The sequence below is a fragment of the Mytilinidion resinicola genome (genome assembly GCF_010093595.1).
Source record: "Mytilinidion resinicola strain CBS 304.34 unplaced genomic scaffold BDZ99scaffold_4, whole genome shotgun sequence".
NCBI lineage: Eukaryota > Fungi > Ascomycota > Dothideomycetes > Mytilinidiales > Mytilinidiaceae > Mytilinidion > Mytilinidion resinicola.
The window spans coordinates 741104-760504 of record NW_022985440.1 but is presented as its reverse complement, the minus strand read 5'-3'; the positions used below and the strand labels follow the sequence as shown (position 1 = coordinate 760504).

The 19401-nt window shown below is 50.8% G+C and overlaps 5 protein-coding genes across 5 annotated transcripts; 2 read left to right on the top strand and 3 right to left on the bottom strand.

Annotated features, from left to right (window-relative positions):
* Positions 1-155: 155 nt before the first annotated feature.
* Positions 156-1385, bottom strand: BDZ99DRAFT_410124 (uncharacterized protein). Its single transcript, XM_033716569.1, has 4 exons — positions 1022-1385; positions 952-967; positions 623-715; positions 156-567 (listed from the first exon to the last, which is right to left on the bottom strand). The coding sequence occupies exons 1-4, from the start codon at positions 1056-1058 to the stop codon at positions 267-269; spliced, it is 447 nt and encodes a 148-aa protein (XP_033580891.1). The 5' UTR covers positions 1059-1385; the 3' UTR covers positions 156-266.
* Positions 1386-1617: 232 nt separating this feature from the next.
* Positions 1618-2553, bottom strand: BDZ99DRAFT_567639 (cytochrome c oxidase-assembly factor mitochondrial; the record flags this gene model as incomplete). The annotated part of the gene is made up of 2 exons (XM_033727707.1): positions 1618-2199; positions 2272-2553. The coding sequence occupies 2 exons, from the start codon at positions 2551-2553 to the stop codon at positions 2116-2118; spliced, it is 366 nt and encodes a 121-aa protein (XP_033580890.1). The 3' UTR covers positions 1618-2115.
* Positions 2554-2783: 230 nt separating this feature from the next.
* Positions 2784-11396, top strand: BDZ99DRAFT_495520 (protein kinase rad3). The gene is made up of 18 exons (XM_033723376.1): positions 2784-3584; positions 3631-4325; positions 4377-4681; positions 4734-5162; positions 5210-5362; positions 5416-5512; positions 5558-6040; positions 6085-6333; positions 6397-7632; positions 7682-8213; positions 8260-8749; positions 8799-9735; positions 9783-10068; positions 10117-10314; positions 10376-10500; positions 10561-10643; positions 10698-10820; positions 10879-11396. Exons 1-18 carry the CDS (start codon positions 2993-2995, stop codon positions 11363-11365), a joined length of 7500 nt encoding a protein of 2499 aa, XP_033580889.1. The 5' UTR covers positions 2784-2992; the 3' UTR covers positions 11366-11396.
* Positions 11397-11621: 225 nt separating this feature from the next.
* BDZ99DRAFT_410116 (patatin-like serine hydrolase) lies at positions 11622-16545 on the bottom strand. The gene is made up of 3 exons (XM_033716568.1): positions 16175-16545; positions 12510-16127; positions 11622-12463 (listed from the first exon to the last, which is right to left on the bottom strand). Exons 1-3 carry the CDS (start codon positions 16447-16449, stop codon positions 11779-11781), a joined length of 4578 nt encoding a protein of 1525 aa, XP_033580888.1. The 5' UTR covers positions 16450-16545; the 3' UTR covers positions 11622-11778.
* A 347-nt stretch (positions 16546-16892) lies between these two features.
* On the top strand, positions 16893-19264 carry BDZ99DRAFT_459670 (uncharacterized protein). Its single transcript, XM_033719215.1, has 3 exons — positions 16893-16959; positions 17017-18481; positions 18529-19264. The coding sequence occupies exons 1-3, from the start codon at positions 16930-16932 to the stop codon at positions 18996-18998; spliced, it is 1965 nt and encodes a 654-aa protein (XP_033580887.1). The 5' UTR covers positions 16893-16929; the 3' UTR covers positions 18999-19264.
* The last annotated feature ends 137 nt before the right edge of the window (positions 19265-19401 follow it).

Below are 19401 nucleotides of genomic sequence, written 5' to 3'. Positions count from 1 at the left end.
TTGCAGGAACCGTGACCCGAATAACGCCCAGCTTGATAATACAGTCAAAGGGACGGACTATCCCACTCAAACCAATCCAGGACGAAAGCAACCGCAAGAATCTGGGTGCAACCCGTCTTTCCCGCTCCCTAAACATGCTACAAGCAAATAATCTGGTAATAGCACAACATCATCTCGCTCTCATTGCTCCATGTGTTCGTTGCTCACGCAAGTCCCTCCATCGTCTCCGAAGTGTGTGTCTGTATTGTACTGAGATCGAGTGTAGCTCAAACAATCATCTGTGCAACTCCTTGTCCGCCCAACGTCTTGCTGCCCTGGAACTGTTGACCCTTTATTCCCGCTAAAGCATAGAACGCGGCTGCGATCAGGAGGACGACGGCTGCGGCGATCAAGCTAGTAGCTTTGACGATGATTCCCAGCCATTGGATCAGACTCATGACACCGTAGATCCCGGCACGCATGTAGTTTGAACTGAACTTGCGGATGAAGTTGTCGAAGCCGGCCGATGTCGGGCAGATGCGAAGGAGGAGCGGAATTTCGACGAAGATGAGGATGAAGGCACACACTCTGCGAAGACATTAGCCGGTCAGGTTCGAGTTTCGGAGGCAGAAGCAATACATACAAGCAGATTATGCTGAAGAGGATGATTAGGTGGAGATGGAAGATGTTCGCAATGCCCAAGGCAAAGCATAGGATGATGCAGAGAACTCCAGTCCTAGTTAAAGAGTCAGAGCTGTTGCTCAAGTAGTTGCGCATGCTTCTATCGTGTCGTTACGACAGCCTGGTGATTTGTTGCTCCAAATAGACCTCCGCTCCGTTTGTTTTGGTCTTCCCAACCCTCTTTCAAGTAGAATGAAGCAGGCCCTTGATAGACACCTCGGAGACTCCGTGTGCGTGGGCTCCAGAGCTGTGCAAGATACATGTCGAGAAATGAGGGTAGACTCGACTCACCATTGACCGTATATACCTGAAGAGTATCCTGTCAGCAATGCGCTCATTGATATTGGTGCGGCCTACTTACTGAAGTTCCTGCTTCTGAACTCTTCTGCTAACGTCATCTTGGCTGAAGATGGGTTGCGATTGTTGGGAGCGTGGCGTGGGTGAATATGTTGGTGTTGACGTTAGGAGAGGTGGTTTGAGCTGTTGTTTCGGTTCAGCCGACCTTGCCGGAGGTTGCGCAACGTGGAGGGAGGCTAATGAGTGCGGCGGGTCTGTGAGCTTTAAGAGCTATCGGCGGGCGGATGTGATGCGTAGTCGTTTGTGGCGATGCGGTCTGTGAAGTGTCTGCAGCGATGCCTTGGGAGCTGCGCAACACGTCTCCCAGACCCTTGGAGCGGCAGGTGCCGCGAAGGGAGCCGCGAGTCCGATTGTCTGACAGCGTGAAGAATTGCTGACCAGAAGCGAGAAGCGATCCCTGATATAATTTTAGGATTGCAAATGGAGCATTCCGAGGCAAAACTTGGGCCCTCTATATACGTACGCTATAGACTTGCTTCGTCTTCATTACTATCTGTCCCAAAAAATCCAGCGTCGCGGTTGCAGTTTCACCAACCGTTGCCAAGCTAGATCGGCGCTATTCAGCCTTATGAATCTTGGAAAATCAGTCCATCAACTTCTAATATTAACAGTCTTGCACAAAATTCAGTAGCTTGATAGTTTTCCCTCCATATACAGCCCATCCGAGGGTAACCTCATGCTCTTCCATGACCGCTTTTCCCATAGAGTCAACTTCCAACTTATGAGCTTGCCGAAGAACCGTCTTTGCAAGAAGTTGCTGTGATACCTCCAGCATTGCGTCAGAGATCCTCAAGGTAATCTCAACAAAATGACAAGTTGGGACGATGTACGAGTATTCTCTAGGTCAATGGGACAATAATTCCGGATGTGTAGTGAGGCGCATGAGGTTACAATAGTAGTAAAACAGGTACTCAAATGTCAACAGTATCCAGAGTGGTATCGAGAGTACTCCAAGATAACGAGACTTCCCTGCTCCCTGTTTCGCACGCATGTAGTCCCAGAGCTTTTGATAATCATCCCAAAAAAGCCCATTCGCTTCATGCTCCTTGAAGTATCCTCCCTCAACGCCTTAAAAGTTATACAAATGCAGTCTTACAATCACAGTATGCCGTCAGAATCGCCAGGTGGTCTTGGGTATCGCTTGTTCTCCCAGTTGTCATCGTCGAGTTTCTGTGAGAGTCTCTGAAGTCGCCATTAGTACTGCAAAGCTAATAAAGCAGGATCGAAAGGCTTGGGCTTTTCAGAGAGACGTACAAAGTACTCTTCCCGTATATCGAACTGCCTCCTCTCTTTCTTCAAGCCCAGAGCATTCTCTTGTAGAGAGGTCTTGACCTTGTGATCGTACCGTTCGTATCGTAATGCGGTAGCGGGGGTAAGGAAAAAGCTGCCGGCGACCATCGTCACAAGAAATGGGAGTCCGAAGAGCAAGAACGGGTGCCGACTCAGTGATGCACGATAGCGGGAAGAGAAGTCGCCAGCTTTGGAAGCCGCTCTAGAGGATTTGAACGGCTTTGATGAGAATGCGGGGCCAGGCATTTCGTCTAGATGGCAGCTTCAATGATGCTGTGATAATTATAGATCGTACTCAATACGGCTGAAGCAGAGATGCATGGGATGGCGCGCTCGAACTGAGGTGGTGTGGTCAGTGGTGAGAGCTCCACTTCAAAAAGTCTTGGCTCTTCCGTATCCGCTCCGCTCGTCACGGGACCACCCGTTTTCTCTTAACGCGACTCGGAGCCTGCATCCACCACGCAACAACCCGTCAACAAACCCTACTTCAAAAGCAGCCAGCCTCTCTGTCTTTCCACCGACTCTCTGGGTCCCCAAGGTCTCCTACGTTCCTACACATTCACTGGGGAGTAGCGTCATTTTTCAAACATCAATTGGAGCCTAGACCGTACTAAACCAACTCGTGGGCTTTTCAATCTATATGCGAGTCTCGTAATGGCAAGCTCAACCCACAACTCAATCAGTCATGGCCCGTAGAGCAGGCGATTCCACGCAGCGTCCTGCGAATCTAGCCTTGACCAATGGCAGTGTTCCCAATGGCGCCCCTCCGCCGTCAACTATTGCTGCTCAGATCGTCCATAACCACTCCAACATCAATGCTCAGCAGGAGCCTACTACCAAAGCGGTGTTTGGACAGTTGCTGCAAGAGTATCTGATTGATCCGAGTAACGATGAACCGAACTCGCAGCTGAATGCGGAACTTATCACAGTCGTGGCCGAGGCAGGACTTGATGTGCTAGTTCGAGAGAACCTGTTTGCTCCCGATCTACTTGTACCTCAAGCAATCGATAGTATATCTGTCATTAAGTTGACGATCCAACGAAGGCCCGAGCTGCTTCTGAGCACGAAACGAAGCGAAGGGAATAGCGTCGTCCACCCGAAACTATTCTTGCGGCTTCTGCCCAAGATCCTTCCCTTGATGGGGCATTGCCAGCTCGACGCAATACAGGAGCACCTTCAAGACTTGCTATTGAGCTGTGTTCAAGTATTGCAACGCACGTCAGATCTTTGGCAACATGCAGTTTCGCTCATCCAACTTTACCGCTCCTGCGTTGATGGTATGTCCCAATGACTTTCTGAAGCTCAAGCTAACATACTTGAAAGATATTCTGCGTGCCTTGGAAGCATCCTTCTCCCGCCAGTCCTCTTCATGCCCTGCATTCGCGATAACTTTGCCTCCTTCTAACGGCATAAACGATGCATGGCCCGAAAGCCAGCACTTAGTTGCTCTCCCTCAAGGAGCTCAGATCACCGTATCTTCGCCCTCACAAGCTACTATCATCGCTTTTAGTCTCACTAGTATCATTGCCGCTGCTGATGCAAAAATTTTGAGAAGCACGTTGACTCACTCTTGGCACGACAACACTCTCCAGGGGGCCTTGGACAGCTGTGCACGTCTATGGTTACTTCGTGCTCGCTGGACAAAAGGAAACGAGCAAAAATCGCCAAAAATTGATATAGCGTATCTTCAGAGTCTAGAGGCTGTCTCAATTCGTCAAGTTCCTGCGTCCGGCTACCCATACCTAGCTTCTGATAATGCTGCCGCTTCTCTCTCCTACGGCCTTTCTGACGTCCTCAAATCGTACCGTGGGGCTTCGTTTGATGGAACTCTTCAAGGCAAACTCACATGGACCCTGGTACGATTAAGATCGCTCCTGGATCAACCTCAAGAGGAAGCTGCTCGGGTTTCATGGCAGCCAGATGGCCCGAAAAAGATTGTGAATGAGATTCTCAACCCAGTGCTAATTCAGATATGCCAAAAGTCGGGCATCGTAAGTGACCTAACTAGAGACTTCCAGGTAAGCTTCAACATTCAAGAATCTTGAAGTTTCGTGGCTAATTCCTTGTAGGTAGCGGTTTGCCTATTTGTCCCACCCGATGAGTGGCCAAACGAGCAAGATGCCATAAGAAAGCATATCATGTCGACTGAGCCAGTCTTTGATGACATCGACCTCGAACTAGAAGCCTCCTCGCTTCTTAGAGCATATCGAGAAGCCGCTCTCCACGAGGCTGATAGGCCCCAGAAACGACCAAGACTCCAAGCGACTGAAGATGGCAACGTCTCCCGCGGCTTGTACGAGAGTTTCGTTGACGAGATTTCAACCCAACTAGGCTCAGGGAACTCGAGTCTAGTGGGGCTCCACAATAGTGCAGTGTAAGGACCCGTGAATGATGTCTTCGTCGTTTACTATTCTGACCAAACACAGAGATCACTATCTAGTATTGCCGGAAGATAAAAGAAATGTTTTGTTCTCTGCAAATTGCCTAGCAAACATTGCGTGCGCAGGCGCCCACAGCTTAGAGGCTACTAAGTCAAACTCGGGACATCTCGACTGTTTTTCGTGTAGAGTTTGCGACGATACTTCCTCAGAAGGACTCACAAACCCTAGACCATACTGGAATGGTGGCAATCATGGAGATGATTGGAAAGAGGTGATCTCTACTCTGGCCGCGCTTATCGAAACCCCTGAATTCCTAAGATCTACAAAGCCTCGGATTCTCATGGCACTCACCATTCGTAGAGTGTTCAATCACATATCCGATGGTGAATACCTTGATCTAGACCTCTCCTCGCTAGGACAATGGTGTCTCAGGTCTCTCCGAAGCACTCTTCGCGAGTTACGGATCGTCGCAGGGTTCGTGAATCTTCTAGACACAAGACCATGCGCTAATTGCAATGTAGGAGAGCTCTCACGGCTTTCCTTAGGCAGGGTGTGCCCAAGGAAGTCAAACGAAAAAATCGATTGACTGCGCTTAATTTCTATCGAACTCTTGCTGAAAGAAACGACCTCCCCATACAAGAAACACTCATCCTGGCCTATGGTCGAGCTGCACGGTAAGTAATCTCTTTAGAGCTGTTTCTGTCGCATGGCGCTAAAGCTTTTCAAGTGTTTGCGGCGAAGATGAGCTAAATATCATACTAATTCATCTCGTGGAATACCTGAACCACTCTAATCCATTGCTGTGTGGGGTAGCTTATAATGAGGTACGAATGGACACCAAACTACCTGACTTTGCTAACAAGACACAGCTCTCCAGTCTTGCCGATTCTTTCAACCAAAAGCCTACCGATATGCTTAGACCATTCTGGAGAAGCATTGGCCCTACAGTCATCAAAGACTTGCAAACCCGACCGCAGAAGGCTCAGCAACTGTCGGAGTTACTGGGAATGAGCGTCAATCAGATGCTATTGATGACACAAACCGAGACATTACCCTATCTTGTGTTAACCAAGAAGAAAGACGTGTTGCAGAGAATTGCTTCAGCTCGCGGGACGTCAATCCAGGATGTATGCACGCAACCTCGCAAGAATCTCGCTGCAATCTTAGCGCTTCTACTACGCCAACAATCCCCAGATGTTGAGAAGAGTGCCATGGATACTTTAGTGGAGATTGCACCCGCCTTTCAAGAAAACGATAATGACTTGTCAAGCTGGATAAAGTTGGAGCCAATTCTAGTTGCATGCGAACTGCTTAAAGCCGCCGCAGAAGAAGACGAGTCGAAAAAGCCTCAAGTATGTAGAAATCCTGATGCAAAATTCCTGGCTAACAGGACTAGGTCCACCTTGCGTTTCAATCGCTGGCGATGCTTGCAGGGGGGAAGACGGGTTCAAAGACGGCCACGAAAAAGGCCAAGGCCTTGGTGCTTTTCTTTGAGTCGCACGTCCTCGGGATCATGGCTCATTTTTCAGAAGTGTTGGACGCTCCACATGAAACGCATCCAGTTCAAGAAAGAAGGCGTTGCGTTGGTGCCATCGAAGAGATGATCAATTTAGCAAAGGGACACGTTAACATCGCACTACCTCAAGTACGTTCGCCTCGAAGTTTCCCTGATAGCTCTTTGTAGGAAACATTGCTGACTTCTAGACAGATCCGGGCGTGTTTGCAGTCTGCTATGGGCGACAAGCAACTCAGCGACCAGACCTTTTCTGTTTGGGCAGCTTTACTGACTGTCGTTGACGAGGAAGACATTGAATCACTGATCGATCAGACATTCGCCATAATCGCGCAGAACTGGAACTTTTTCGGAGAAGAAAGTCAAATGAAGGCCTACGATACCGTCGGTAATCTGATCAAGACTCACAGTACTCTTTTGCGGGATCGAATTGACTGCGTCCCATCTCTGGCATCCATTCCCCTAATGTCAAAGTATGATGCCGAAATCAATCGCTTCAAATCCAAGGTCGAATTAGGCAATCACTTTGACACCTTCAGCCAAAGGTGTAGAGACGAAAACGCCGTCGTCGTTACAAGAGCATTGGAGGAACTGATCCCTTTTCTCGAGGCCAATCAAATCTTTCTTCACGAGTCTGCAATCAGCCAGAAACCCACACGCGTACTCTCACAGCTTACTCGTTCTATCCTGGATGCATGTAACAGGTTTACGGAAGAGCATTTCGACATCACCATTCTTTGCGCTCGATGCTTAGGACTAATAGGCTGTCTGGATCCTCATAGAGTCGAAGCTGTCCGAGAAAAACGCGAGATACTAGTTCTTTCAAATTTCGAGCGCGCGATAGAAGTCGTCGACTTCACGGCATTCCTACTGGAACGTATCCTTGTCAAAGTTTTCCATTCGGCTACCAATGCGAGAGTCCAGGGATTCCTTGCATACGTTATGCAAGAATTACTGAAGTTTTGCGGCTTCAATGAGATTGCGACACATCGACCGAGGTCATCCCAACCAACACCAACATATCGTCGCTGGGTCGAGATACCAGAGTCAGTGAGAAGCACTCTAACTCCATTTCTAAGCTCAAGATACATGATAAGAAGCAACTTACCTCAGACTCCGGCTCTACAAACATATCCACTTTTCACAGAAGATAGCAACCATGCAGACTGGCTCCGGACTTTTGTTTTCGACCTGCTACAGAGGGGAAAGGGAGACAACGCCAAGATGATCTTCCCAGTTCTCGCGAGGATCATTCGAGGGCATGACTTATCTATCGCCAGTTTCATCCTTCCCTTTGCCGCGCTGAACGTCATAGTTGGAGGCACCGACCAGGAAACCTCAGATGTTAGCCAAGAACTTCTCACAGTTCTAAAGACTGAAATCGTCGAGGGTGACCATGCCGGCGCTGAAAATATCAAACAGTGCAGCGAGGTACGTATCACGGCCTTCGAGAGTGATTCCAAATGCTGATACTTTATAGAATGTCTTTCAAGTTCTTGACTATCTTTCCAGATGGCTGCAAGAAAAACGGAAGGCAATGGCAGAAGCTAGGTCAATGGCGGGACGAACTGGCAGGGGAATCAACGAAGACGACGAAATGAAGGACATCTCACAGATCAGCAGCGTCGAGCGGATTTTACAAGGAATACCCGCGGAAGTGATCTCTCGCAGAGCAGTTGAGTGCGGCTCATACGCCCGGGCGCTTTTTCATTGGGAGCAATACACCCGTCAGCAGCGAGAAAGGGCGGAGAGGTCGAAAAACATTTTCCAGCAGGCTGCATATTTCGAACATTTGCAGTATATTTACGCCCAGATCGATGAGCCAGATAGCATCGAAGGAATATCCGCGCATCTGCACGTCCTGGACCCAGATCAACAGGTCTTAGAACACCGTAAAGCTGGGAGATGGACGGCCGCACAAAGCTGGTACGAATTGGCCTTGGCAGAGAAGCCCAATGATCCAGACATTCAAGTCAACCTTCTCACATGCCTGAAAGAGTCCGGACAATATGGTGCGTATTTCTTCAAGATTGACGGAACAACTACTGACTTGTTAAGACTCGCTTCTCAATTATGTTGAAGGATTCCATACTTCTTCCAATACACGTACCCCGAAGGCGTTGCCATTCGCTGCAGAAGCGGCCTGGGTCACGGGGAAATGGCAGAACTTGGAGAGGATCCTTGCTTCACCGTCTGAAGAGCTTTCTCAGGTTTCACAAGAATTCGATGTTGGAATTGGGAGAGCATTACTGGCCTTGCGACGAAAAGATCAAGCAGACTTCATGAAGACAATCGCCGCTGTTCGCGAGAATGTTGCTCGTGGGTTTTCGCCTACCTCAACTGCCTCAATTCAAGCCTGTCACGATCATCTTCTCCGGCTGCATGTCCTCTACGAGATTGAAACTATTGGTGGAATTTCCAGTAGTGCCCCCGATAAAAAAGACATTATTCTTGCAAAAATGGACCGCAGGCTGGATATTCTGGGCTCATACACCTCTGAAAAGCAGTATCTACTGGGCATAAGACGTGCCGCAATGCAGCTATCCCAGTAAGCGAGATTGGTTGCTTCCTTTCTGCGTCGAAACTAACAAAACTAGCCTATCGTTCACGAAACTTGACGTCGCGTCAGCGTGGCTTACTAGTGCAAGACTCGCCCGCAAAGCTAACTTCACTACAACTGCCTATAACTCCGTGCTTCATGCTGCTCAACTCGGAGATGATGCCGCAAAGATCGAACATTCTCGACTACTGTGGAAAGATGGCCACCACAGGAAAGCCATTCAAAATCTCGAAGGCGCGATTGCGAGCAAAGCTTTCGAATCCCAGAATTCTGGGCCAATCGACAACTCTGTGAACATCTCAGCTGACCAATTACAAAGCGAGAATAAGCTTACCGCAAGAGCCCATCTACTGCTTGCGAAATGGCTAGACAGAGCTGGCCAGACCATGTCGTATGATCTGAGGGAGAAATATCAGACGGGCATTCGTGCATTTCCTCGATGGGACAAGGGTCACTACTATCTCGGACGCCACTACAACAAGATTCTGGAATCGGAAAAGTTACTACCACGAAGCAAACAAAGCTTCACTTTCCTCGCTGGGGAGCTGAACAAGCTAGTGATCGACAACTACATTCGCTCCATGGTCTATGGAACGAAATACTATTACCAGATGGTCCCGAAAGTACTTACTCTATGGCTAGATCTAGGAATGGAGGTAGAAATGGCTGCACAGCGAGCTAGTGCTGAACTGGAGATTGCGGCCCAACGAGTAAGGTGCCTAGAAAATATCCACAAGCATTTGCGGAAGTATATGGTGGATCGAGTCCCGGCGTATGCATGGTATACCGCATTTCCACAAATAATTACCCGCATCAGTCATCCAAACAAGAGTGTTTACGACGTCTTGTCCGCCTTAATCATCAAAGTGGCCGCAAAGTATCCTCAGCAAGCATTGTGGAGCTTACTGGCTGTTCCGAAAGCAACCGCTTCTGATAGAGCATCTCGAGGAGTGCAGGTGTTGCAGAAATTGAAGGTATGTTAGCATGCTATACCTTGAAATCGTTTACTAACGCCTCGTAGGACTTCAAACGCACCAAATCCGATTCGCCATTCCCTGACCTCAAAGCTCTTATCATGAACGGACAGAGATTATCAGAAGCTCTTCTTGCTGCTTGTGAAGTCCCCGTTGAGACGAGGGCGACACATGTCAGTCTCACACAGGACCTCCGCTTCAACCCTAAGCTTGCCCCATGTTTGCTGGTGGTGCCGATCGAAGCAACAATGATCGCTGCTTTGCCGGCTGGGGACGGGACGAAGACCATTCGAGCTCACAATCCTTTTCCGCACGATGCTATCACAATAGCCTGTAAGTTGTCACAGTCTGGTTATTTTCACTTTGACTGACGACATCTAGCTTTCCAAGACGACGTTCTAGTTCTAAGCTCTTTACAACGACCACGAAAACTCACTGTAAGAGGATCTGATGGACGCCAGTATGGTCTGCTATGCAAGCCGAAGGACGACTTGCGAAAGGACCAACGTCTGATGGAGTTTAATGCGATGATAAACCGAGCCTTGAAGAGAGATATTGAATCGAGCAAGCGACGCCTTTGTGAGTACTCTTCTAAGCACTTGCGTACCGTGCTTGGATCGAAAGCTAATCGAAGCCTTAGATATCAAAACCTATGGAGTCACACCCTTGAATGAGGAATGCGGCACGATCGAGTGGGTAGAAGGCTTGAAACCTATGCGAGACATCATCCTTAGACTCTATCGCCAGAAGAATGTGCCTATCGACGTAAGTCTTGCTCTCTCTATGATATTCACCACCCCCGATGCTAAAGTATTCGCAACTTAGTATGGAGAGTTGAAAACGTTGCTTGCAGAGGCGTGCTTGGAACCTAGCAAGGTCAACATCTTTACTGAACGTATTATCAAAAAGTAAGGAATATCGGGAATGTTTATATCGACCTATAATAACTCACAAGCCTACAGGTTTCCTCCAGTGCTGTACGAGTGGTTCATCGAAACATTCCCCGAGCCCGAAGCCTGGCTTGCCGCACGGATCCGCTACACACGCTCCTGTGCCGTCATGTCCATAATTGGACACATTCTAGGGTTTGTACAACGTCTTCACTGTAGCGGCTCATTAGCAAAATCTGACCAATGCTCACAGCCTCGGCGACCGCCACGGCGAAAACGTCCTCCTCGAAGAAGGTAACGGCGGCGTCTTCCACGTCGACTTCAACTGCCTCTTCGATAAAGGCCTCACCTTCGAGAAGCCCGAGCTCGTCCCGTTCCGCCTCACGCACAACATGGTCGACGCCATGGGCCCGTCGTCCATTGAGGGGCCCTTCCGCACCGCCGCGGAGCTGACCTATCAGCAGTTGCGCCAGCACGAGGACACGCTCATCACGATCCTCGAAACATTCGTGCATGACCCTACGGCTGATTTCCTCGGTGGGAAGCGCAAGAAGCGGATTGAGGGCGTGCCGGACTCGCCTAAGGAGGTCCTCGAAGCTGTGAGAGGAAAAGTAGGGGGGCTTTTGAGGGGCGAGAGCGTGCCGTTGAGTGTAGAGGGGTATGTGGAGGCGCTGATTGCAATGGCTATGGATCCTAGGAATCTGGCTGCCATGTATATCGGGTGGTGTGCTTTCTTCTAAGCTGGGTGTGGCATTGGTCGGCGGGATCAGGGGGGAGGGCTATAGAGCCCTTCCAGATGATGCAGCAGAGTAAATAACCATGTATAGCCAACCTTGCTGATACACACAACACGATGACATTTGCTAGTTCGCAATCCGTAGTGATATACTTTCTGATGCTACCGTTATTCTCTAGTTTGAGTTCCGCGTGGCTGGATCTGTAGATATTAACGCGGCCATGAGCACAATATCATATACCAGACTAGCTCCATCAAAACGTGTAAAGAGGAGTTCCTTGTTATCTATCAGAGTCCAACACCTATTCGCCTCGATCTATGTGTATTCCCTTGTCCCAAACCCAGCCCACGCCCACAAAAAACAAGACGCAAAACACCAACACCAACCCATGCCAACTGCCTCATCCACTCGCCCCCTCAAATACTCGCCCTCCTCGGCGCCATCGTCCGCCTCAACTCCCTCTCCTTCTCCGTCTCCTCCATAACCGGCAAAATGCCCTGCTCCCTCAACTGCCCGAGAAACTCCTTCCCATACTGGTACCCGACATTGTACAGCTCGTCAAACTTTGCGAAATCCAGCGTCCCGTACGGGTCGATCGGCGGGCGCATGTACCGGCACCCCGGCGTCGTCTTCGCGCGTTCCAGCGCGTCGATGCTGCTCACATACGCGAGCCTGGACTGAATCTCGGAGAGAGTCGGCGGGTTGGGGTAGGAGCTGAATGGGTTCCAGCGATTCAGCAGCGCCCAGAAGCCTGAAAGCGAGTCGCCGAAGCTCTGGGGGGTCGTGTCGTCGAGGGAGCCGACGTCGACGGCGAAGATGACGTCGGCGCCGAGGGATTTCATGTGCGCGACGGTGAGGTTGTCGATGTAGCCGCCGTCGAGGAGGAGGGAGCCGTTGTCGCACAGGGGCGGGAGGAGGCCTGCTAGACTCATGGATGCGCGGACGTAGCGCCAGACGTAGCCCGAGGTGTGGATCTGAGAGCGCGATTTGGAGATGTTGGTCGTGTTGCAGTAGAATTCGAGCCAGAAGTCTTCGATTTGGGCGTTGCCGAAGGTTTTGAAGATGCCGCGGTTGAATTCGTGGCCGGTGGTGTAGGAGGCGCTGGGCATGTTAGTGGTTGGATTGCGAGGGAAGAGGTAGAGCTTACGAGGGGTAGGTGAGGTCGAGGGCAAACCTCCACATACTACCCATGCGACCTGCGAACTTCTTTGCTCGTCCGTACATTGGTACGACGTCAGCATCCCAGGCGTAAAGAGCGCCGATGAAGGCACCGATTGATGTCCCGCCGATGATGTCGATGGGGATGCCTGCCTCCTCCATGGCTCGGATGATACCAATCTGAGCGATTCCTCGAGCACCACCACCGCCGAGCACTAGACCGACCGACTTTCCACATAGCCTGCGAGCTATCCGGTGGAAGTCGCCCTTGAAGGGTGTTTCTGCGGAATATAGCGGAGTCTGGCGAACCTTTCTCGACGTGTATTTTTGGATCTCGGCTTGCAGAACTTGCACACGCTGTTTCAGTGCGTTGCCGAAACGACGGCCAGCTGGATGTACTGGCTCAGGCGTCGTACGGAATGACATTTGAATATGATGATGACTCCCATTGACCCAGGGACGATTTCGTAGCCAGCGACGAGTTGTTCCCGGAGGACAATACCTTTCAGAATGCAATAGTACAAGCTCTTTCCGCGCCGTTGTCTTCGTTGTGAGTAGGAATCGTTCGTACTCGCCGATGTTTGGTTGATGATCTGCGACACCGACCAGGAGAATGCAATCAGCTTGATTGATACAGGTCTGAGTCCATGGTGACTTGACATTGGTATCAGCAACGTAAAGAACAAGTCCGTACTTCTCTTCCAAATCTGCCAGGTACTGTGAGAGCTTTAGCTTTCCCATCCGATTGAAAGCGTGCCTTCCAAGGTGGTTGAGGATTGCGGCTTGATTGAGAGACACAACACCATTTGGCGTTCCAATCTGAACGAGAGCATTCATCAGCCTGCCACTGAACTCTACAACAGGAACGCCTGCGGTGACTGGCAGAATGGCAACAGTGCGTAAATTGACTGTCGAAGAGACCTTACTTCTCGTTGCTTTCGTACTTCGCTCTTTGCCTTGCTCGTGGAGAGGGTCGTTGACTAGCGCACGCATCCTTGAAGCAATGATTTTTGAGATCTTGATTGTGATACCAGGATGCTCAAGTGCCAGGCTGTTGAATAGAGTCTTCGGGAATTTCGCCAATTCGGCGTCTCGAATAGCGTGCAACGACCCAGGTCTAGCCGATTCGGTCAAGACCTCGAGCTCCCCAACGCTATCACCCTGTCCATACTCCCCTATCACCTGCATTTCATCGTTCTCCCCTTCTCTGATTGCGCGAAGTCGACCATTAAGAACGATATAGATGGCGTCGCTATCATCTCCTTGGTTGTAGATAACCTGGCCGGCATTGACTTGGACCCATTCCAAAGCGAAGTCGATGTGCAATATTAATCGAGGTAGAAGGGTCGTTAAACGCTTAGCCATTGTAAGAAGAACGACAGGGTAGCGGTCGACGATTCTCTCGATGGATGCCCTAGGTAAGAATCCAACATACACATCTGTCTTGGCAGTGACATCGATGAAAGATCTATACGAGGAAATGGTTCCGAGATAGCCGGCAAGTCCTCCGGGCTTCGTCAAGAAAAGACTTTTCCTCTTCTTCGACTTCAGAATATCGCTCGTGGCTGCTCTTGAGGCAGCTGGTCGTCTATTGGCGAAGGGCCCTGCAAAGAGATCGGACTCCGCCATACCGGTTGTTGCTGGTAGAGTGCCTAGGACGTTGTTTTCGGAATGATCATCCTCAACAGGAATACTAACATCGAGAAATCCATCAATCACATAATACAGACCAGGATTTCTCTCTCCTTGTTCCACCAAGACAGCGCCCTTTGGAAAGAAGACAATCTCAACATCGTCGACAATTTCTTCAAGAATGTTGTGATTCCCGCCAACGCTCAGTGCGGATAAAGATGCTGAAGCGACGGATTCTGAATCGGCTTGTGAACCCTCGTATTGATCAATGAAGCCGAACGCGTTAGTGAAAACGGCTTTCTGGCGCTTCGCATCGAATGAGACCATGCGAGGAGAGGCCTCAACGGAGCCAGACTTTACAGGACTCTCCAAGTTTGTCAGACCAATAGCTTTGAACATGCAATCGAGGACTGCTTCACGGAAGACGCTGTCTTCATCCACAGAATCGTCTCGTCGAAGCTGCGATGGGCCGCGTAGGGTTGAGTTGAAGGGGTTGAATGTACCAGAATCCAGAGGCGTTTTCCCATCCCGGATGCCACGGTCTGGGGACTGATAAGGCTGGGAAAAGCTCAGCCTCGAATGTCTACCGCCAGCTCTAGGTAGATGCGAGTTTGTCAGTAGGTCACCTGCGCTGACTCCCGCTCTCTCGTTGCGATTTGAGGATCCTATTGGTGTCAGCTTTGTGGGAACATCCGAGCTGCCATCCAAATCCGACCCTGATCGTGCTGCTGCTAGTCTAGCTTGTAGGGCTGCCCCCTTTCTTAGACCACTGCTAGACCTGCGCCGTCGACCAGCTCCAGGATTGTGGAGTGCTATTCCCTTCATGCCTTCTTCAGGGCCAATGCGTTCTCTTTCTTTTGAGAATTTCTCCTTCAGTCGCGCTAGGGCAGAATCGCGGAGAAATCCAGGCAAGTCGTATGTGGTGTATTTGTTCATCAACCTTTCAGTTCCCAGTACCTCACTAGTAAGGCCGAGGTAGGAGTGACCAGTTTGCAATGTCACTCGTTGAAGTCGAGTGAGAATGACTTGTACGATATGAGCCGTTGCTTTTGGATATACTCGAGTGAGACGTCGAAAAGCAGTCGCGGGGATAATGGCAATTGTAGTGTCCACCGTAGCTCGTGCTACAATATCAGGATGCGCAGACTTGGGTTTCTTAGATCGAGACCGGGCGTGCTGCGGCGGTGGTTTGCGGGGCGAATTTGTTTGCTCCCCATTCAAATCTAAAGAAAGAGGCGGCACAGTAGGAAGACGACCTCCAGCAGTAGGGCTCGCCAGCCCATCCGCGCGGCGATCTCTTAACCCAGTCTGTGGGGGTGTCCGAGGGGTTCCAAGGGGACTTGTTGGGTCGGACTCGAAGCTAGCATTTCTGGAAGCAGCGGGTCTTGAGGGTCTTTCATGGCCGAATCCAGCTGTGGGCCCATTTGATTGTATGCCAGTATCTTCCTCATCCTCATGTCGGAGTTTCACGTCCTCAGTAAATAGTGACAGGATCGAGAATAATGAAGACATCGGGGCTCCGTTCTTGACTTCTGTAAGCAACTGATAGCCCTGACCGTGGTCCGGCTGTGCATCCTCATCTTCCGAGTTTTCTGGTGTTCCAACATTTTCTGACCCAGGCCCTTCACGGTTCGATTTGACAAAGATTTGCACCATGCCATCGACTACCAAGCAAAACCCCTTCTCTTCCTCCAACAACAGAGTCTCTCCAGCTATCAACTTCCTCGTTTGCATTGTCCTCGTTAACTCGTGGAACACTGGCCGTTCTAAGTATCCAAACACCTTGATAGCGCTCAGGAACTCGTCTAGGTAGTTTGAAAGACCCCGCTTTGAGTCACCTTCCTGTGTATCTGGGAAGACCTCGACCTGTGGTTCTTCGCGTTGTGGTTCGGCGGGTAGTCGAGCATACATAGTCAGGAATCGGTATCTCACAAAGTAGCTGATGGTCGACACCAGTAATATGATGATGAGCATTCTATATTAATTAGCGAAAGCTGAGGATTCTCAGTCTAGGAAGCATACAGCGTGGTGAAGTTCAGGGTCAAGGTCAAGCTCATGGAGAACAGGGTGAATAGCCATGTTGGGAGAGTGATTGTGGTGAAGGTAATGATCCAGTAGAGAATGCTAGGGATTACTCTCAGAATAGAGAGAATCACGCGCCCCAGGAGGCCCATAGCAGAGGAAGGAGCTACTTCAGCGGTTTTCAGGGCGGCCGGGAGCGAAGTGGCAGGAATAGTGGCGGCGGAGAAGCTCGGTATAGAGGAGACCATGTCGACCAGCGTCTCCGAAGTCGCCATTGTGTGGGTTTGCGGTCCCGTGGACTTCACGAACACGTGAGAATCAAGGCGGCTGGTGTCCCTGGGGGTGGGCAGGTTCCTGCAGATAACAGAGTCGCATCGGGCGCATGGCTGGCTGCATCGACGACTTGGAAGAGCGCAAGCAGCCCACTGACAAAGGTCCGAATGGACGACTTGGGATACGGCCCGTGCGTGAACAGCTGTGAGCTTTCTTGCGGGAGTGGTGAACGACGACACTTCCAGTGCTGGTTATTATTAGTTATGTACAGCAGATTAGACTCGCGCGGGCAGTGTAGATAGAGCTTTGGAGCACTCCGTACCTACCTCGTACCCTGCGACTTTGTTCCGTAGAGCTGTGGCTGGGCTTGTGCATGCCAAGCAGTCTGCACAAGTCAAAGTCCCACTTCCTCGCGCCTCGCAGCACTCTTCACTTTCACGCGTCGCATTCGCAGCCGACGACCCCCACACCCGCGGCCCGCCATGCCAGCCTTCAAGGATGACCAAATCATTGTAAGCCACGCTGTCCTTCAATTGAGATGTGGCATGACCTTCCGCTAACCCGTCAAGATCATTGCGCCTGGATCGGAATCCACAGTCGCGCAGCTAGGCCTCCCTGAATCCTTCACCCCGCCTCGCCTGCGCGTCAGGTCGCGCATGTTTCCTGCCGAAAAAGAGGGGGAATGGGAGCCTTACAAGGTGCGAAGGCGGGCGGTGGCCAACAAGGTGGAGAAGCCAGCGCTGCCGCAAGAGGAGCAAGATGAAATCAACGACATGAAGAAGTCGCTGGGGGAGCCTGACGACGACGAGGTTCTCTACGAAGAGGACCCAGTGTCCGAGGAGGGCGCTGTGTGGCCAATATCAGAGGGGAGAATCGTCAATTGGCCATGCTTCTTCGCCCTAATGACCCATGTCTACAATACGCTCAACCCGCCTTTTCACACGCCTATTCTCCTCATAGCACAACCAGCCTGGACCCCACGAGAGCACGAGAAGCTCACCCAGTTCTTCTTTGAAAAGTTTAAGACTCCTGCGTTTGGTCTGATGGACTCTGCGGTAGCGACGAGTTGGGCATATGGGGTGCATACATCCACTGTGATTGACGTCGGGCGAGACAAGGTTGATGTCACTGTCATAAGCGAGTTCATCCCTCACACTACGGGCAGAGTGGTGGCACTTCCAGGGTGTGGAGGCGAAGGCATGACCCAACAACTCTTGAGCCTCTTCAAATCCAAGGACAAAGGCTTCACACGGGAGATGTGCGAGCAGCTCAAGAGAAACCCCATTTGCGAGATACTTCCCATAGGCACTCCCTTACCAGGGACCACCGATATGAGCTCGTCTGAGACCATCACAAATCCGGCTGCCGCAGCCTCTACAGGAGCAACTGGATCAGGCCCAGGGCCTGCAGCTGCAATCGGCACTGCTCCACGAGGTCCTGGTCTCGATACCGAGGTGGGTGACGAGGCGAATGGCGATGATGACAATGAAGGGGTCCTTGACGTGGCTAGCATCGTCGCAGGGGGTAAAATGGAGGAATATCTAGCGCGCAAAGAAAGGGAAAAGCAAGAGAAACTTGCCGCCAAGAAGAAAGGCGCAGAAGCCCCTCAAGCACAGTCGAAACCCACACGGCTGCCGAATGCGAAACGAGAAAAGGCCACTTTCATGTACGAGGACCATCATTTGCTAGACACGCTCAAGGGGATGAATTTGGGTACCAAAGGTATGGCGGATGCCCAAGCTGCGTTGGATGAGGGCCCGTCAAAGAAGACAGATAGCGGCGAAGCGGCAGAAGAGCTAAGATCGGCCATAGAGCTCAATGGTGATGCGGCATCGTTGTTGACGAGCTCAAACACAGGTCCCATTCGAAGAGAGATCGAAGTCGGCAATGAGCGATTCCAGGCAGCAAGCGGCGGCGTTCTTGAGAAGATTGCAGACGCCATACATCGAGCGATATCTTCTATCGAAGAAGTGAATAAGCGGAGTGAGCTTTGGGATTCTCTCATCATCTGTGGAAACGGTTCCAAGATAAGAGGTATGTTCTGCCTTGTCCCTCCATAAACAGCTACTTACGCCTTACAGGCTTCAAAGACGCTCTAATGTCTACCTTGTCCACAAAGTATCTCATCTCACCCTCCAGTGCCACGATTTTTACATCCGAGCTCCCTTCAAACATCTCCACCCCTGCAGGCACGGGTGCAAATACTCCTCAGCCCCAACTCGGCCCCCACGGATCCTCAAGCCAAGTCAACCCTCTCCTGCTAGCAGCTACCACTGCGCAGAACCCACATCTCAACCCAGGCATGGCAATGCCTTCGATGCACAACAGCCACTCTGGCCATGGCCAGACGCCAACCAGTATCCGGACCGTGAAACCACCAGAGTATTTCCCCGAGTGGAAAGACTTTGGCTATGACGAAGCAGCCTTCTTGGGCGCACAGGTCGGCGCCAAGGTGCTTTTCATCGTCGATCAGGGGCAAAGCAAGGGCTATATGACCCGACCGGATTACAACGAGCAGGGGCCTACTGGCATCCACGAATATAGCTTATAAGCTGGATCAGTTCTTGAGTGAAAATGACTGGCTGCTTCTTAGTTGGAGTTTTGGAGCCTGTCTGGCTGGCGTCTGGATGACAGCTTGGTGGTCAGATTCGTTTAGACGATGCTACTGCTGAGGGAGAGTATCAATGAAAAGCCCGTGGCCTTACGTAATGATATAACTAGCTTCTCCGTCTGTATGTGCTCCGTGGAAGACCCTCACACCCCTGTGTGTGATCGAGTCTTCACGGTGATGTAAATCACCTTCTTCAACTGGCGAGCTTAATACTTGTTCAAACCAACCCGACCACGAAACGCGCCCTACTAGTCAATACTACTTCTTCCAGAAACGCTAGGAGGCCGTAACAGCCGCAAAAAGGTTAGATCTCTGTCCCAGCACCTCGGAGCCTGCCGTCTGC

What these genes read in the sequence shown, in the direction of transcription:
- BDZ99DRAFT_410124 (XM_033716569.1), bottom strand. Translation starts at nt 1,058, where the DNA reads ATGACGTTAGCAGAAGAGTTCAGAAGCAGGAACTTCA. An exon ending in CTCTTCAGCATAATCTGCTT is followed by an intron (nt 568 to 622) that starts GTATGTATTGCT and finishes ATGTCTTCGCAG; the next exon opens with AGTGTGTGCCTTCATCCTCA.
- BDZ99DRAFT_495520 (XM_033723376.1), top strand. Translation starts at nt 2,993, where the DNA reads ATGGCCCGTAGAGCAGGCGATTCCACGCAGCGTCCTGCGAATCTAGCC. An exon ending in AGGTGTTGCAGAAATTGAAG is followed by an intron (nt 9,736 to 9,782) that starts GTATGTTAGCAT and finishes AACGCCTCGTAG; the next exon opens with GACTTCAAACGCACCAAATC. An exon ending in ACTGAACGTATTATCAAAAA is followed by an intron (nt 10,644 to 10,697) that starts GTAAGGAATATC and finishes ACAAGCCTACAG; the next exon opens with GTTTCCTCCAGTGCTGTACG.
- BDZ99DRAFT_410116 (XM_033716568.1), bottom strand. Translation starts at nt 16,449, where the DNA reads ATGGCGACTTCGGAGACGCTGGTCGACATGGTCTCCTCTATACCGAGC. An exon ending in ACCCTGAACTTCACCACGCT is followed by an intron (nt 16,128 to 16,174) that starts GTATGCTTCCTA and finishes TAATTAATATAG; the next exon opens with AATGCTCATCATCATATTAC. An exon ending in CTCGACCTCACCTACCCCTC is followed by an intron (nt 12,464 to 12,509) that starts GTAAGCTCTACC and finishes TAACATGCCCAG; the next exon opens with CGCCTCCTACACCACCGGCC.
- BDZ99DRAFT_459670 (XM_033719215.1), top strand. Translation starts at nt 16,930, where the DNA reads ATGCCAGCCTTCAAGGATGACCAAATCATT. An exon ending in TCAAGGATGACCAAATCATT is followed by an intron (nt 16,960 to 17,016) that starts GTAAGCCACGCT and finishes TAACCCGTCAAG; the next exon opens with ATCATTGCGCCTGGATCGGA. An exon ending in AAACGGTTCCAAGATAAGAG is followed by an intron (nt 18,482 to 18,528) that starts GTATGTTCTGCC and finishes TACGCCTTACAG; the next exon opens with GCTTCAAAGACGCTCTAATG.